At 42.1% G+C, this 18622-nt stretch overlaps 1 protein-coding gene across 3 annotated transcripts in view; it reads left to right on the top strand.

Annotated features, from left to right (window-relative positions):
• The first annotated feature begins 508 nt into the window (after positions 1–508).
• The window catches only part of PKM (pyruvate kinase M1/2), a 43479-nt gene continuing 25365 nt past the window's right edge, over positions 509–18622 (top strand). The window contains exons 1-5 of one of the 3 annotated variants that reach the window (XM_073652744.1): positions 509–668; positions 14117–14279; positions 14492–14583; positions 14951–15082; positions 18391–18577. In XM_073652744.1, coding sequence (XP_073508845.1) covers positions 14123–14279; positions 14492–14583; positions 14951–15082; positions 18391–18577 — 568 coding nt within the window. In that variant the 5' untranslated portion in view covers positions 509–668; positions 14117–14122. Of the gene's footprint in view, positions 669–6898; positions 7034–14116; positions 14280–14491; positions 14584–14950; positions 15083–18390; positions 18578–18622 lie in introns of those variants that run through there. The other 2 variants (XM_073652743.1, XM_073652742.1) reach the window with 2 other exon arrangements.

Genomic DNA, 18622 nt, shown 5'->3' with positions numbered 1-18622 from the left:
TATCACGTAAGTAGTAAGCTGCTATCTAGCGCACACAGTGCCACCCGCCTGGTCTTTACCCTCACATGCACTGACTGTATAAATAGCAGCAGTTATCAGAGCCAATTACTCAGTGGTAATTGCTTTACGGCTCTTTATCGCAGCTTTATACACGGGGCTGTTCCTCCCTATGTGCGCGCCCTCCGTGCCCAGTAATCACACAGCGGCACTCGATGCTCTGAGAGAACTGGATGAAGCCGTGAAGTGCTAGTCATGCGCAGTTCGCTCCTCCGAGCACGCACTCGGCAGATGCTACCTTACTGTACTCCCATTGGTTTGTAAAGAAAATGCGTCACTTTACCAAGGCCTCTTTAATTATCCTTCCGCCTAGAAAAATAGTTCTGCTTCACTTATTATTTGTTAGTTGGTCATGAACGTAGATTAGTCTATTAGGAAAAGAAAGCAAAGGAGTAATGGCAACTGAGATTTATCGGTAGGTTAAACAGAGGGGAAATTACCTGCATTAAAGGAGGCGCAAGGATCTGTGCGGCAGGTGTGGACCGTGCTTCGGCTCTGCAGGATCACCTTGCTTCTTGGGAAGCTGCCGGCTACTGAGTCTGTCAGACGGACGACGGAGAGAGGAGAGAGCGGAGTGAGCTGCTATTGTTCTGACACACCCGGGTCCATAGGTAAGAGCTGCACACCGCTATGTCATCCTCTATGACACAGGCTTATGGCAGTCATCTTATAGTCAGTTATTAATGCACAAGAGCTGTGAAAATCCCATTTTACCCATAATGCACTGGTCTTATAATTACACATAGTGTCTCAGTGTGTGCAATGCGCATTGCACAAGGGCCTATGCCAGTATTCTTGACCTAACCCTTAAGGTGTTCCCTATAAATATACTTTTCCCTCTCCACTTGTACAGTGCCTTCATGTTATTCTCAGGAGCATGAAATCGATCAGTGAGCGGTTTTAAGACTAAAGATGGCTGCTCCCCCTCTATAAAGTGCTGCATCAGTTGTCACCATGGAGATGCAGGGAGGTGTGACTACAGGGTGTCAGGCCTTGGGGGTTCTGTAGATTGCCACACTAGTGGCTGCATAATGGCAGATGCAGAGGCCCTCATTCTAGAAAGTGGTCCTGGTGCCCTTGCCGACCAATCAGAGATCATCTTCTAGTTTTCAAACTGCACTAAAAAGATGAAAAGTAGATTGTAATTGGCCGATGTGCTCAGCTTTGATACATGGGTGCATTAGGATGCTGATTACATAACTGTTCTGTATATTCCATGTACGTTTATTCCTTTTGCAGAGCCTTATAATGGCACGTATTCTGTAACAGCTGATGGATGAAGCATGTAGGTGCTTGCCTATGATGCATCTGCATCTTAGCCTTTTATGAGCAGTTTTATGTCTTTTCTGCTCTTAGACACCGCTTACATTTGGGTCCTTTTACTGCGTCTATGATGCATTTTGGCAGGCACTCCCCTATTAATCCTGTGATGTAATCAGATTGACTAGGGACAGATTGCAACATGGAGAGGCATGTTATCTGCTCATTTATGTGTCTCTTATCTTTCTCATTGGGTAAAACACTTCAGTAATTTATTTCCTATGTAGTCAAGAGAATGGGAGAGAAAAATAGATCGGACCCTGAACATAAGAGCTTGCAATCTAAAGGAGATGACTGACATGATGCAATAGGCACAGAGCACTTTTTTTTTTTTTCTTCTTTTTTTCAAACTTTTTTTTTGTTTTATATTTCAGATCTGAAACTAACACAACATCTAATTAAATAATATGTCTGTACGGGTTAATAATACTGAAAAAACAGAACAGAGGAACGCTCCTTTAACTGAACTTGCATTATGTAATAGTACAAGGTATTTTTACGGCCATTTAATACTACAAGACCCAGCTCTGAAGAGGCTGCTGTGGTATTTTGGGACGTGGTATATATGGCGGATCTAAATAAAGTATCCTTCAGGGAGATGCACTGTGAACTTGCAGTGAAGGGCTAATGACTTCACTGTACAAGGCAGGAACTGACTAGATCAGTAGCACAAAGCATGTACTATGGGGCGATAGGATGGTTAATGCCTCTCTATGCAGAGCTGTAACATGTAGACGCTTGCTTTTATCAGTGTCTCCATATATGATGGCATGATGCACGAGACTCACCGTGATTGGCATCATATGTCATTGTGCCTCTGTACTCATTGTTTATGGCGTTCCTTTTCTTGATCATTATTCACAAGCTACCGTATATAACATCTAATAATCTTCCAAAGACAGAAATTCTTTTCTAATATGTTAGACCAGTGTGGGAGGTTTAGCGCTCATCTAGATAGGCCAATAATTGGAAACAGGCTAGTGAAATGACAGGACATATACTGCCAATAACATTGTTATATGAGTACAGAACGATCGAGTCAAAGGGGTTGTCCGGTCTTTTGCTAAGTCTACAGTCACTTTTCTCTGCAGACTTCTGAATCATCTGAGCATGCGCACAGCACATTGTCAGGACTCTCCAATGGCGGTGAGAGCAGGCCGTCATGTGACCACAAGTACGCGATTTGCATACTTCTGACTACATTACGACTAGACGTGTTGTATTGAGGAGGCTGAGCATGTCACATGGCCGATTGCTCTTCCTGCTGACACTGGAGGTTCCTGACAGCCAGCAGTGTACATGTTATGAGGATTCTGCAGTCACACAGAGTGACTGCAGACTGTTAGCAAAGGACCAGACAACCCCTTTTAGGCCACAGTCAAATTTAAAATACTGAACATAAGTATTTGTAAGCCAAAACCAGGAGAGGAACAATCAGAGGAAAAGTATAATAGAAACACGTCACCACTTCTGTATTTTTCACCCACTCCTGATTTTGGCTTACAAATACTGATGTAAGATACTGACCAAATGCAGAGCGTGAGAACGTGGCCTAATTGTTCTGTGCAAATGAAAGTGAGATAAGACCAACTAAGTAGGCCATTCAATGATCCATGATTGGCTTGCATGTACCCTATGGCAGTCATTTATCAACCCCAGTCACCTAGTGTAAATGGAGCCTTAACAATAGTGTCATATGATGGAGTTGGTGAAGATGGCAGCACTGTACAGATATTGTCATAACTTCCATCAGTCCCTGTCCTCATTGGAGCGCAAAGTATCAATTCCAAAGTAAAAGGTTTTTACAGGACTTTGATCTGATAGATCAATATCAAATTAGTGGGATCTGATACTCTGTACCCTCAATGATCAGCTGTTTGTAGCTCCCACGATGGCTGTATGTGCACAGTGCCGAAACACTAGAGCTCTGTATACCTTGTAGTGGTCGTTCGCGGGTGCTGCAGTGGGCTCCTGTTCACTTCAGTGGGTGCTGAGCTGTAGTACCACAAACTGGTCACTACACACTACAATTGTGCACTTTGCTCACGTTGAAATCCCAGAGAACCCTTGTAGGCCATGTTACCATGTGAGAAAATTCTGGTACCCCTTTTTTTCTTTGCAGGTGCCTACTTTAAAACACACAGGAGAAGTCCTCTCTGATTATTGCATTTTCATTGTGGATCTGTTTGTTTTTTTGTGCAGAAACACTAGGCTTCTGCACTAAAAAGCGCAAATGTATTTTACATGTGTTTTTTTTCCAAGCTCCCCATAGAAGACCATAAGAGAAAAAGCTCCAGAAAACTAATTTCAACAATCTCTTTAAACGCACAGTGCACATGAGACTTAATTGAATCACATCCACTTTTCTTGGAACTGGTGCAACAGATTTTCTGCTCACATAAAAAAAAAAAAAAAAAAATCGCAGTGTTAAAATATGCAGTATTTGTTTCTCTGTGGGAACAAGTGTGGATTTGATGTCAGAGGAAAATGGAAAGCCATGCAAACATAGGAGCTCATAAAACCTATGCAGATGTTGCCTTTGCTGAGGTATTCAATTCAAAACCAAGGCACGGAAACAGTACAATTAAAAAACTAAACAAACAAAAGACAACCATCCATATCATACACTTTTATATTATTGTGCACTTTGCTCAGTAAATCTTGGCCATAGTTTAGGGTTATATAATCTTACACTGAATAAAAAGCAATATACAAGATGTTCTTCAGGAGTGGACTGCTCCTCTGCCTCCAGCTTCCTGCTTTGCCATGAGTGGTACACTCCCGAGGATAAGGCAGAGTCCGAGCAGAGTCCGAGCAGAGTCCGAGCAGAGTCCGAGCAGAGTCCGAGCAGAGTCCGAGCAGAGTCCGAGCAGAGTCCGAGCAGAGTCCGAGCAGAGTCCGAGCAGAGTCCGAGCAGAGTCCGAGCAGAGTCCGAGCAGAGTCCGAGCAGAGTCCGAGCAGAGTCCGAGCAGAGTCCGAGCAGAGTCCGCTTTTCCTCTGCAGCATGGGAGAGCACAGGAACATTGAACATGGTCGGTTCCAGCCTTATTCAGCTATGAGCAGGCTCTAAAGCAGGGGTCTCAAACTCGGCTGGGTATATGGGCCGCACATGGAAAAAATTTGAATTTGGGGGGCCGCATTCTTTGTTCAATGTGACATTTTTAGTGATACCATTTTTTTTTGTATACACCTTTTGAACATTTTTTCCGTGTTTATTTTTTTATAGCTTGGGTCGTTATGGATGTGGCGATAATAAACGTGCACTTTTTTGTGTTTACTTTAGTTTACATATAAAACAGCATTTTTAGTGCCCAATATTTTTTCATGCTTTATTTTTATTTTTTTGATTTTTACAATTTTGTTTCCCCCAATTGGCCACATTCAGTAATATTGTCTTACAATTAGCATCATATAGTAATAATGGCAAACATCTTGTAGTAATGTTCCCCATCCAAGTCCCCATCTTGTACTAATGTGCCCCATCCAGGTCCCCATCCTGTGGCTATGTGCCCCATTCAGGTCCCCATCCTGTGGCTATGTGCCCCATCCAAGTCCCCATCTTGTACTAATGTGCCCCATCCAGGTCCCCATCTTGTGGCTATGTGCCCCATCCAGGTCCCCATCTTGTGGCTATGTGCCCCATCCAGGTCCCCATCTTGTGGCTATGTGCCCCATCCAGGTCCCCATCTTGTGGCTATGTGCCCCATCCAGGTCCCCATCTTGTGGCTATGTGCCCCATCCAGGTCCCCATCTTGTGGCTATGTGCCCCATCCAGGTCCCCATCTTGTGGCTATGTGCCCCATCCAGGTCCCCATCTTGTGGCTATGTGCCCCATCCAGGTCCCCATCTTGTGGCTATGTGCCCCATCCAGGTCCCCATCTTGTGGCTATGTGCCCCATCCAGGTCCCCATCTTGTGGCTATGTGCCCCATCCAGGTCCCCATCTTGTGGCTATGTGCCCCATCCAGGTCCCCATCTTGTGGCTATGTGCCCCATCCAGGTCCCCATCTTGTGGCTATGTGCCCCATCCAGGTCCCCATCTTGTGGCTATGTGCCCCATCCAGGTCCCCATCTTGTGGCTATGTGCCCCCTGTTCTTCACACACATAAAATAGAAAAAAAAAAGATGATTCTCACCTGTCCTCCGTTCCCTCGGCGGCCTTCCTGCAGATGTGGCCCGCAGGCACCACAGAGTCAGACCCCTTGACGATCCCGACCTGGTCCAGGAGGAGCCGCCGACCGCAGCGCTGCATTGCCGCACAGAGACTGTCTCCCAGCACTGCATTTTCAATGTCAGAGGCCAGCAGCTGACATCTGCATATGGCAATGACGTCATACTCGCTGCGCCGACACGCAGATATCAGCTGCTGGCCTCTGATTGGCCGGCGGCTGGCATTGGAAATGCAGTGCTGGGAAACAGTCTCTGTGCGGCAATGCAGCGCTGCTGTCGGCGGCTCCTCCTGGACCAGGTCGGGATCGTCAAGGGGTCTGTGCCTGCGGGCCGCATAAAGCAGCCTCAGGGGCCGCATGCGGGCCGCGTGTTTGAGACCCCTGCTCTAAAGCATACTGAGCAACTGCAGGGTGGCCGCTAACATGGACAGCAAGCTGTACACTATGAAATGAAAATGTTAATTTTTCATTTTCCAAGCAATTTAACTGTTCAACAACTAGAGGCAACCTCTTTAATGCATTATTTTTTTGTTTTTAAACGCATGTTGCAATGCCACAAAATACTCATATTTACATGTGGGTTTTCTCCTCCATTAAAGTCTTGTGTGAACAAATCTTAAATCTGTTGGCTGTATTTCTGCTGCATTAGGGTGTAGGAGCTCTTCCCATGATTGATTTAAGAGACTGCAGCTGAAGGTCAGTGCGTTCTTGCATCTGGTCTAGGGTTTCCTCACATGAGCCCTGTGTGTGGTGAAATCCCAGCAGGAGAAGGGATATGCCCATTTCATCCCCTGCTGTAATGAGTCTGTTCCTGTGATGAATAGATCAGGATCTGTTATTTATGATTCCTTTGCGCTTTCTTCATATTCTGTACATCCTTATTGCTCAGACTTCCTTTGTGCAGCGATATAACGGAATAGCTGAGTAATATCCTTCACTTGTGGTTATGAAGGGACCTCCACTACAGTGTGGCACTTGAGCAGGAATGACTGGCATTAGTAGATTGGGAATTTACCAGATGCATCCTTTGCTTTCAGTTCTGTCTGTGTAGGTGGGTGATGTCACTGGGGCTGTCATTACTGGAATCTGCATTATATTAGTAATGTATTCCATTATACCCTTATAGGATGGCTTATAAGACTGTACATTGTCAGGTCACCTTCACGCTTATGTTTTCTATTTGCCATTTTCAGTAAATCCACATGACCTGATTTGGACTTATTAAATAGGGGGCTGTTTAGGGGTCAGTAATGTAATGCTTTGTGTAAGAGTACATACCATGAGTACAGAGGTAACTCTAGAACTGTGGGGTTCTGCATGTGACGTGGTCGTGTGCAGCTGCACGTACAGTCTGGGGTTTCCAGGCGGAGGGAGTGGTTTCATGGTGTCATGTCCTACAAGAGGGGAGTGATAAAGCCGCATAGAGGATGCTGCCAGAGCAGGCTAGTGTCAATCCCTGAGAAGAGGAAGCAGCGCGCATTGCATCAGGTACACCCTCCACCGTTCTGCAAGCAGCCGCAATCCATTCTATCTGCTGGTACCGGAGGCAATTGCTGCCTATCTCATCTGAGAATGAAATGTATATTGTTAGGGGGCATTGATCCTAATTTAGTAAATGAATGAAGACGTGTACTGTTCCAATGCCTGCAGTGTAATGGGGCCACTGAGGCTGGCATGGCAGGACTGTGACCAGCATTCATTTTCCAGAAGTCGTGAGTAATCTTGTTAGATGAAGTGATTCATTTTATGATGTTGGTTCTGCCTGCCTTCATTTCAGACAGTTTGATTTTTTTTTCTGCCACCTTACTTGGGAGGAATGTGCCTTATGTTTATACGTGTGGTATTTTTTACTAGATGGGGTTTCACAAAAAAGGGAATCAAAATGTATCAATAGGGGTTGTTCTGTGCATTTACTGGAGTCCTGTGGAGGCTAGGATATGATTTTTTTTCCCATATTCAACATATGACACAGTTATTTGTATATGAATAGCAGAGAAACCTTACAAGATGTTCAGTGTAATAAAAATGTATTAAAAGGTTTATTTCTGCATGTCATTGTGTTCGAAGGCTTTCAAACATCATTAGACCGCTTTTTCAGTAGAAATGTACTAGTGAAAGCACAGTGCTTAAAGTGAATTTGTGACCAGCCTTTTACTATGCTTTCTGAGAACCACGTAATTTAGCTACAGATAACCTGATTCCAGTGATGTATCACTTACTGTGCTGCTTGCTGCAGTTTTGATAAAATTGGTTTATCTGTTGTAGATCCATGAGTTCCGTATAAGCCTGCCCGCCCACACAACTGATTGGCAGCTTTCTGTGTATGGCAGCTTTTTGCCTATGTAGTAATCAGTCATGGCTATATAGAGCTTATTATTATGAATACATGGCAGCAGTTTTACTAGTCCTCTATTGATAAAATCACTGTTTTATCAAGATATTATCAATACTACAGCAAGTAGCCTGGTAAATGTTCCAGCGCTGGAATCTGGATCTGTCTCTACATGATACTGCTCTCGGATTAGGTGGCAAAACCTGCTGACTGATTCCCTTTAAGCCAGGGCTCGACAAACCCAGGCGCCTGGTCGCCAGTGGCGCCTAGAAAATGTTGCCTGGTGCTTGAGGAGTTGAGAAGAAAAAAAAAATACTCTCAATCCAATCCCACCTCCTGCACGGAGTCATCCAATCGGAGAAAGCAGGGACAGTATCGCTCAGGCCGCCTTCTCCACTTTGCTCCGCCCCCCTTATGCTCCGGGACTGGACAGGGAGAGTTGGGTTACGGGGGAAGGATCGCTGTGGCCGGGGGCCCGTTCTCATCTCCCGCTACCTGTGTAAGTACATACAAAGGCCATGCTCCCCGGGGAGACGCCGTGTGTGAGGGGGTCTATATGTACAGTTTGTCAACAAAAAAACGGAACAGGCATTTTTTTAAAAAAATTAGTTTCTTTGATTTTTCTGAGAAAAAAACTGAGAATGTAAAAAATTTATAAATGTAATGACATCTATTTATTTTTTTAAAAAAAAGCAATTTTTAAAGCATTCGTAAAAATTTTAAAAAAAATGTCAAGAAAAAAACGGAACAACAATTTATCTTTACTTTTCCCTCCAAAAAACATTTAAGGTGAGTATGTTGTTTCATTGATTTAGAAAAGTGTTGTTCCTACAAAAAAGGATTTGAAACTTCTTATGGTTAGAAAATAAAATATATGGATAATAAGGCAGATTGATTTTTAATCTTCTCTAGAAGTGCTGAGAGACCCTATCCTGCTGGACCACCACTGAATGGAGTTTCCTACATTGCTAAATCTTTTTGTAAGTAGGGTATAGCAGTATATACACAGTATATGCTGTAATTATATGGTTACTATATGGCAGTATATTCACAGTGTATCCCATTATTATATGGGTACTATATGGCGGACTGCGGAGTGCTGCTGGAAGAACAAAGTCGGGTGCCCCCGGGAGAACGAAGCCGGAGTACTGCCTCGTCCACTCGGACAAAGAAGGGTAAAGAGATCATGTGTAAGTTATAATTGGCATAGCAGAGCAAAGTGCACATTTTTTTTTCTTTTCTGGGTTCAGGAAAAAAATGAAGCGCAGAGCAACAGAGAGAATACCAGAAAATGAAAAGCAACTGAAAATGACACAGTTCTTTACAAAGACCTCTCTTGAAAGCGCAGTGCAACAGGTAGAAAGTGCCGGGCAACAGGTAACTGAAGAAACAAGAGTTGACCCACCAGCAGAGGAGTCCCCATCAACAAGCCGTTGTCAAACTGCTGGACCCAGGAGATTTAGGCAAGAGTGGTGTAAAGAACTCGCATGGCTTAAATTTGACCATACAACTGGTATAGCTATATGCGAGATTTGTGCTTCCTTCCCTGGCATTGCTGACCAAGCATCTAGGATCGTAAAAGGATTTTCAGGACCCTTTAAACTTGAAACCTTCAAAAAGCATGCAAAGTCTCTCCAGCATCTAAATTGTGTGGAGGCTAAACATGCAGCGTTGGCTCCAGAAGCTACTCCATTGGCTGCTTGTATAAGGAAAATGGATGAAGACATTTTTAAACATATGACCATTCTATTTAATGTGGCCTATTATATTGCCAAAAACAACAGACCTTTCACAGATTTTGAAGGGTTGCTAGAGTTGACGGAGAAATTAGGGAGTGCTGTGCGACAGGAATATGCAAACGATAAAAGATGCAAAGAATTCATTTCCCATATTGCAGAAATAATCAGGAAAAACCTAATCAGTGAGCTCAAAGAGGCAAAATATGTCAGCTTGATGCTAGATGGCTCAACTGACAAAGCAGGGGTTGAACAACTGATTCTGTATGTCAGGTACATCAAGGACAACAGGGTCAAAGAAGTATTTCTTTCTGTTTCTCCTCTTGAAATGGCTACTGCAGATGGATATTTAGAAGCGCTCACAGAAGAACTTAGAACACTTGGTCTTGTAGGCTGGCTTTCTTCAAGTCACTTGATTGCCATTGGTACAGATGGTGCTGCCAGCATGATTGGGACCGAAAATGGCTTGGTGCAGAAAATACGCCAAAACATTAGTCATTTAATTGGCATTCACTGTGTTGCACACCGATTGAACTTAAGTGTATTAAGTTCAGTAAAACGAGCTAAATTAATTGATGATTTTGACTCTATTTTAAAGAAACTCTACCAATTTTATCAATACTCACCTAAGAGAATGCGACAGCTGAAGCAAGTAGCAGAAAACCTGCAGCTTACAATTCTGAAATTCCAATACTTGCATAATGTCAGATGGGTAGCAAGCAAAGTCGGTGCTCTGTCTGCACTTGTCAAAGACTGGAAATGCGTGACAATCCACCTAGAAAGTGTGGCTGCGGAAAAAGACAGTGCCTCTGCAGCTGCTCATGGTTTACTGAGAAAGCTCACAGATTTTAAATTTGTTCACATGCTCCATTTTCTACTGGACTATCTGGAAATTCTTAAAAACTTGTCACTTATATTTCAAAGGGAAGCGCTTTTTTTAAGCACAATTGAGTTGCATGTGAAAAGCACAATTTCAACAATCAATTCACTTAGAGATGCACCAAAACATGAGGCCAGATTTGTCTCAGGAACATCTCTTCAAGGACTGTTTCAAAATGTACAGCTACATGGACTGAGCAACACTGTAGCTGCATCAATTCAGCAGGAAAAAGCTAATTTAATTAATCATGCAGTTAAATACTTGACAGTGCGATTTCTAAGTGATATAAATATTGAAAGATCCACCGCAGTGTTTGACACCTTTGCCTGGCCAGCAGGAACAACATTGCAAGACTACGGTGTGGTTGAGATTACTGCATTGGCTCATCATTTTCGTAAACAGCTATCTCCACCTGAAAGTGATGACCAATGCATTCACTCACTCCTCAATGAGTGGTATGAGTTTAAGGTCCTTGGAAAAGGAAAAACTGTGTGAGCTTCTGGATTTGGCACTCTCCAACACCGAGAGATTTCCAGTTCTGGGAAACCTGTTGTCGATTGTGGCGGTGCTCCCTGTCTCAACCTCATGTTGTGAAAGAGGATTTAGTTTGATGAACATGGTCAAAAATAAATTCAGATCAAGGATGCAAGAAGAAAGTTTAAGTGACTTGTTTATGATCACCATGAATGGGCCATCTGTGAAGGCGTTTGATCCTGCCAAGGCTGTGGACCACTGGTACTTCAGCTCTAAAATCACAAGGCATGTTCATGGCCACAAAAAGCAAAGTGAAAAACACTAGAATGTTGCCTAAAATCTAAAATATCAAAATATAATATTTATTATCTTTAAAAGTAAAATGTTGTTTATAACGTTTGTAATGTTTTTTTTTGTTAAATTAAAAACCAAGTTTGCTTAAAAAAAATTCTGGCTCCTAAATTTTTTGGCTGGCTCCTAGATTCTGAACAACTTTGTCGACCCCTGCTTTAAGCTACAGTTTCTTGAGCAGCACTGATGTACAATACCAGACACAGCCAGTAATCAAGCGTGGCACTATCTGGTAGGCATTATAATTCCTCTGACTGCTGTGGCATCTTCCTTCTAGTGAACTGTGGAGGTCCCGCTGGTTGTACTTGCTTGAATAACAACTGAAAGAAAACTATTATACCAATATAACTCTTTTGACAGATCTGTGTAAGGTGCTGGGCTTGAGTATAAGCCGAGGTACCTAATTTTACCACAAAAAAAACTGGGAAAACTTATTGACTCAAGTATAAGCCTAGGGTGGGAAATACAGCAGCTACTGGTAAATTTCCCAATCCTGGTATGCGTGGCAGCCCCTCATCCCTCTCTCCAATCCTGGTATGCGTGGCAGCCCCTCACTGCACACAAAAAAAATAAACTTTTTACACTCTCCTTCCTTCCTCACCTCTGCTCCAGCGCTGCTTCCTGGCTGTCAGTAGCTCACGTCAGCATCTGAGCAGCGTAGGGCGTCACTTCCATGCGCTCTCAGACGCTGATGTGAGCTGCTGGCATATTCACTCCTCTCCATGCCGGGACTATGGGTGTGGAGAAAAGTTAATATGCATTCTCTTTAGTAGCGGGCACACGTGGTAGCTGCAGCAACGGCTACAGCATGTGCGGCGCTCCTCCGCCGCAAACTCTTCTCCCCCCCCACTATCCACCAACGGAATTTCTATATACCAGAGTATAAGCTGAGGGGGGCTTTTTCAGCACAAAAAATGTGCTGAAAAACTCTGCTTATACTCGAGTATATACGGTATATAGTAATAGTGACTCCCAACAGATATTTCATCTCGCACAAGAAGTGGGGTCAATGTGCTAAAAACACGTCTTGCCTAATTTTATTAAAGGTGACTTAGATTGATGCTTCTTGAACTATGACAAATCTGATGTGTTTTCCAGCCGAATTCTTCTTGTTCCGTTGATTGATAATCTTAATCCTATGTACACACACAGGAACCACGTCTGAGTTGTCAGGTCTCTCATTATAGTCCTTTCAGACAGTTTTCAATGAAATGCCACAGCGTTTCAGAATAAAATATACCAGGCTACAATTGTGCAACCAGGCTAATTCATGCTGCCCGAACTACAAGCTGCATGAATCTAATGACAGGTTCCCTTTAAATCCATTTAAAAATAACATGCCCATAGTAACAAAATAAAAACACAGGTGTTCATAAATGTAATGTCAGATGTACAGTATATTGGTGGTCTGGTTCATACTGCACCTTTCTATTAGAGACGTCCTCATATATACTGGGTTAGATGGTACATGTGCCGGAAATCCTCTCACTTCACCAAAAGGATGCACTATGGCAAGTAAACACAATTAAACTAAAACCCCTTAGTTACCATGCTTAAAGGGTGTTTTAATGATCGACTGATTATTTTTTTTTATGTTTGTCTCTTTGCAATGGTCAGTAAAAAAAATAAATTCTCATTGATGTAGCTGAGGCGTTTTTATGCTGGACTAGTTTTTTTTTTTGTTTTTTTTTTTTTTATATATACGGTTTAAATTTCACAGCAAAAAAAAACGTGGAGAACTCCATTGACAGGTTATTACTGTTGTGTGGATATTTAATGTGTAGGTTCTCAGGAACAGCTTGGGGATGGAACTGCTCCTGGTAGATTGCAGCAGCTTTAAACATGCGCTATAAACGTACAATGGCATGGGGTTAAAGTTAATTTCCCCGTTCAATGCATCCACAACTAGCCCTCATGCATTGCTTCACAAGACAGGAGCAGGCATATGACCATAACATCTGATCGGTGTCGTGCGCCAGCGTCAATATGCACTGCTTGCTGGTAGTTTCAGTGTCCTAACCGCTGGAGTCTTCTTCTTCTGGTTTTAATGGGAATGTGTCCACTACGGCCGATCACTGGTTGTTATTAAACAAGACCTGTCACCAGATGAAAAGTGACCATTTCTTATTTTATTCCTGCTGGTCTCCTAAATATTCAGTTTTGTTATTTTGTTTAAATCTGCTGTACCGTTCCAAAGATATGGACATTTTTTATGGACGTTAGAAGGGGGCGTGCCTCTCATTCTTTGGGGATGTCTTTACCCTGCTTTGCATTATTATCCTCTGAGACACGACCCCTTGGTAAAGACCATAAAAATAATTAAAAATTACAGATATCTGGGACAGTATGGCTTATTTTAATAAAACAAAAACCGTACTACTCAGTGGAACAGTGGAAATTTAAAAAAAAAAAAAAAAGCAAGATCTGACCACTTTTTTACCTGATTGTGGATTCTCTTTAAACAGAACCTTAGAGCTTCGCCAGTGTTTCTTTGAAACCTAATCAAATATGTCATTTAATTGCCATATTCTCTCCATAGAAAATATTCTGCATCAATGTTTATACTGATGATACAGGGAAAGTGTGGGTGGAAAAATGTGATAGCATTTGGCACCCAGTGGAGCTGGATATTGACATGAACATGACCCACATTTCATCTTTGTTTCTAGCTTTGTGGTTTCATACAGTGTGGATGAGGCCAAGGAGCTATGCAACGTTTTCTCATCTTTCTGTTGCTGCACTGCGTAGATTGCTGATCTGTTGTGCTGGTAACAATCCTTGGCTATTTTCTTTTGCAGGTCACCATGTCTAAATCCCACGCATCTGAGGCCGGCAGTGCCTTCATTCAGACACAACAGCTGCATGCTGCAATGGCAGACACCTTCTTGGAGCACATGTGCCGCCTGGACATTGACTCTGAGCCCATAGTAGCACGAAATACTGGCATTATCTGCACCATTGGTAAGTTACTGGTATCACTTCAGATAGCATTGCTTGTTTTTTAACTTGCTTTTCTTAAGTGGGCGAAATGTGGTTTATTTTCTAGAATGTGTATGATGTTCAGAAGATGGCTGTGTTTATATAGAAAGATCTTAAATTTACGAAAAGACTGAGAATTATAGCGCAAAAACTTGTTCTGTGCTTACTTTTTTGGGGGGGGTTTGTTCCTCTAGGACCAGCTTCTCGCTCAGTGGACATGCTTAAAGAGATGATAAAATCTGGAATGAACGTCGCTCGTCTGAACTTTTCCCATGGAACCCATGAGGTTAGGCTTGTGTATGTCACCAGTACAGTAGAAGGTCACAGGTGTAATTCAAGCTGCTCTTTGCAGCTGTTTGCTATGAAAATAGAATATTTGGGGAGGGGATAAGTGGAACTTAATAATAATAATAATTTATTTTTTTAATATTAAATGTTGCTCTCTACTTTGTGCAAACTATTCTTTTTTTGGCAGATGTGTAAGGGGCTGGGTGTTCTGATATGCCATGTGACCAGAGGCCGCTGGCGTCTTTATCTAATTCAGTGTTAGTGTCCACAGAAGCTTTCTGTTCTCAACTATCCTAGTATAATATGCATGTCTACTAAATGCCTTTACGTAAGAAGTATTAAATTAGTTTTATTGTTTTTCCTAGTACCACGCAGACACCATCACAAACGTTCGCGCGGCCACAGAGAGCTTTGCTTCTAACCCCATTCTGTATAGGCCAGTGGCTGTCGCATTAGACACCAAGGGTCCAGAAATTCGCACTGGGCTTATCAAAGGAGTAAGTATTCTCGTTTCCACTCTTCTACCAAACCTGGTTTGGTCAGTCGTGAAACCTCTGCAATGCTTAGCTCAAAATGATTGGATATGTGATACTGTTGAGAAGGGAGCATTAATTGTCTGTGATTTCATCCCACCAATCATTCTCAAAACACATGACCTGCACCCATCAGCCATATTATTAACCTTTTCCATCTGCAAACAGTTTTCCTTTTTCATCCCAATTTTCCAGAAGCAATAATTATTTTTAAGTTTAACCTAGTTCTGTGAGGGATTGTTGTTTTTTTTTTTTTTTTTTTGTTTCGTTAATGGAGTTGCGTGAGGGCTTGTATATCACAGGCAGAGCTGTAGTCTGGTACACTTTTGACCTAAATTTTACTTATTTGCCACTTTTCGTTATTTATTCATTAAAGAAAACAAAGAAGGGTGATTGCAACTTTCTTTCCATAACAATTATATAAATATCTGTCTCTCTATCTATCCAGAGAATCAGAGTACTGTAAAAAAAAATTGTTTTGAGCGGACGTGGGGCAAAATTCTGCAAAGCTAAAATGCTTTAAAAAATATGCGTGTTAATTGTTTTTAGTAAAATACAAAGTGAATGAACAAAAGTGAAATGTAAATCAAATCAATATTTAGAATGGTCACCCTTTGCCTTCAAGACACCATCAATTCTCCTAGGTACACAGCAAGTAAGTTATTGCAAACATTATGGAGAAATAATCACAGATCTTCTGTGGAGATAAGTTTGCGCGAATCCTTCTCCCTCTTCATATAATCCCAGACATCTGTGGCGGCCATATCCTTTATTCTAGGACTCCTTATTGTTCTTTACGCTCAAGATTGTACTTAATGACATTGACTGTATGTTTGGGGTTGTTGTCCTTCTGCAGAATAAATTTGGAGCCAATCAGATGCCTCATTATTATATTGCATAATGGATAAGTATCTGCCAGTATATCTTAGCATTGAGCAAAACATTAATTCTGACAAAATTCCCAACTCATTTGCTTAAATATCCTTGTTTCCATGTTGAAGCTGTGGTTTTTGGCCACGATTCTTCCCTGAAGACCACTTCTGGACAGACTTCTCTAATGGTAGATGAATGTAGTTGGTTTCTGCTGGTTGCTGCCAGTTTTGAGCTGATTGCAATGTTGGACATTTTCCAATTTCAAATTGGAGTAATCACGTCTTTCATCTTTCTATCTTGGCCAACCACTGCGTCTATGGTCCTCATTATTGCCTTTTGGTGCTTCTTTAAAAGAGGTTAAACAGCATTGTCTTCTCTGAAATCTTTGCCTGGGGGAGATCTTGCTGATGCGGTATATCTATCTTGTGACTTTGTGCATGTGTACATAGAAGAATTGATGATGTTTTTGAAGGCAAAAGGTGATCACACCAAATATTTTTTATTTATTTATTATTTTTAGATTTATCTTTTACTCATTCACTTTGCATTTTTTTTAATTGATATAGAGAATATTAACACTTCTATTTTTGAAAGCATTCTTACTCTGCAGCATTTCTCTACACATGCCTAAGACTTTTACACAATAGTGTGTGGTTTGTTTTTTTCCCTACGTATGAAGCAGCACTGGCATTTTTATTTCATTGCCCTAGTGGTATCACTAATGCATGTTCCCTGCCCACTTTGGTAGTTTTTGCTCTTTGCATCCTGCCGGTTTGCTCTATTATTTGCCATAAGTCACTTCTCAATGTGAACCTATGAAAGCCAGAACTAGGCACTCATAGACTTGCATTGAGAGCTTGTGACCATTTGCACTGACTTCGGCCAGTCAGGAGCTGCGGCCACATAATGGTGGAACAGGACTGTAGCGATACCGGGAAGAGCAGAAGACTGCGGATGGTAAGTATTTTCGGTAAGTTCAGGTAACATGCATTAGTAGTACCACTCCGGTTGTGAAATAAAGTGTGGTGCTTTAAACTTTGTATGCCTCGTCCACCCCATTGAAATACTTGCTTGCCATAACAACCCATTGGCAACCTGCATTTGAATAGTCTAATTGAATGCTGTGGTCAATAAAGAATGTAAGGGGTTAAAATGTCAGGATTGGCGTTCTCTCCAAACATAGTAGGTTCAGCTGGCTGTCGGCTGTGTATTACACCAGTGGCGCGGGCTCCGTTCCAGATCTCTCCATGTACTCCCTCCAGACTTTTGATATACAAGTACAGCACCTGGCAGGAAGTGGGTAAAACCACTGATAAGTGAATAGCATTGATTCTTTTAACAATGGCATCTGTTTAAGAGACTTGGATATATTAAACGAACGCAAGGAAACCTTTAATTCCTGAAGGTCTTGTGTTTGAAGCTGGAAAAATGGGCAACGTAAATATTAAAGGGCCAAATTGTGATGGCTAGGCAACTGTGACAGCATTTTCAAAATGTAAGATCTTGTGAAGGTGTTTGCAGTATGCAGTGGTTAGTACCTAACAAAAATTGGTTCAAACCAGGACCACTGTTGAACCAGCAACAGGATCATGGGCAACCAAGGGTTGCTCATGAGGCGTGAAGACTAGCCTGTCCGGTTGAATTCCTACTAAAAATGTACTATAGTACATATTGCTGGGTATGACAGATGTCTGTACCATGTACACCAAGCTGAATAAAAAGAGCCTGTGTAGTTGTAGACTATACAGTGAACAGTGTCATTGCTCGCTGATCAAAGTGTCTACTGTGAGCATGAAGCTGGACCATACTGACTGAAAAAGGAGCCTGCTTTAGTGAATCATCTTCTCTTTTAGATCCTACAGATTTACTAAGGGATTGATGCAAGAAAGCAAGTGGATACCCTAATAAGCATTGGGTCCTGCTAATTATGTGGATACTACCTTAAACACACAAGATACCTACACTTGTTCCTTAATGACAGTGCTCCCTTTCAGTAGGATAATGCACCTTGCAACCTCAGTTTGTTCAGGATTACGTGAAAGAGTGTGCACTTGAGGTTGGGGGGTGGGGGTACCGTACACCATATTAGGCAGATAGTTTTAATCCTATGGCTGATCAGTGCTTAGTTAGTGACTGCTAATATCACTTCAGTAACCATTATTGGTTGTTGTGTTCTTTTTCTTGGTTTTTTTTTTTTTTTTTTTTTTATTATATAACTCTGACAACAAGTCCGGCATTGCCCCCTTCCCTGCCCTCTTCTTGGCTGATGTATCCTCTCCCTGCTCTAGCTGAACCCGGCTCAGACTCGTGCTTCCTGTGTTTCCGTGCAGGATGAATCCGTTATCTTTTAATATGTGACATATGACTTGTAATTGCCTAATGGTGTTTTCTTTTTGTAGAGTGGTACTGCAGAGGTTGAATTGAAGAAGGGCGCAACCCTTAAAGTGACCCTTGATGACGCCTACCAGGAAAACTGTGATGAAAATGTTTTATGGGTTGATTACAAGAATCTTACCAAAGTAGTGCAACCTGGCAGCAAGATTTATGTGGATGATGGACTGATTTCCCTGCTTGTTAAAGAGCTTGGTGAGTAGATTGCAAGAACAAAAAACAAACATCTGTTAAATTTGG

The sequence above is a fragment of the Phyllobates terribilis genome, unplaced genomic scaffold (genome assembly GCF_046119375.1).
Source record: "Phyllobates terribilis strain yellow unplaced genomic scaffold, ASM4611937v1 Scaffold_11__3_contigs__length_659146591, whole genome shotgun sequence".
NCBI lineage: Eukaryota > Metazoa > Chordata > Amphibia > Anura > Dendrobatidae > Phyllobates > Phyllobates terribilis.
The sequence above is the reverse complement of the archived record's forward strand: the minus strand, read 5'-3'. Positions and strand labels throughout refer to the sequence as shown.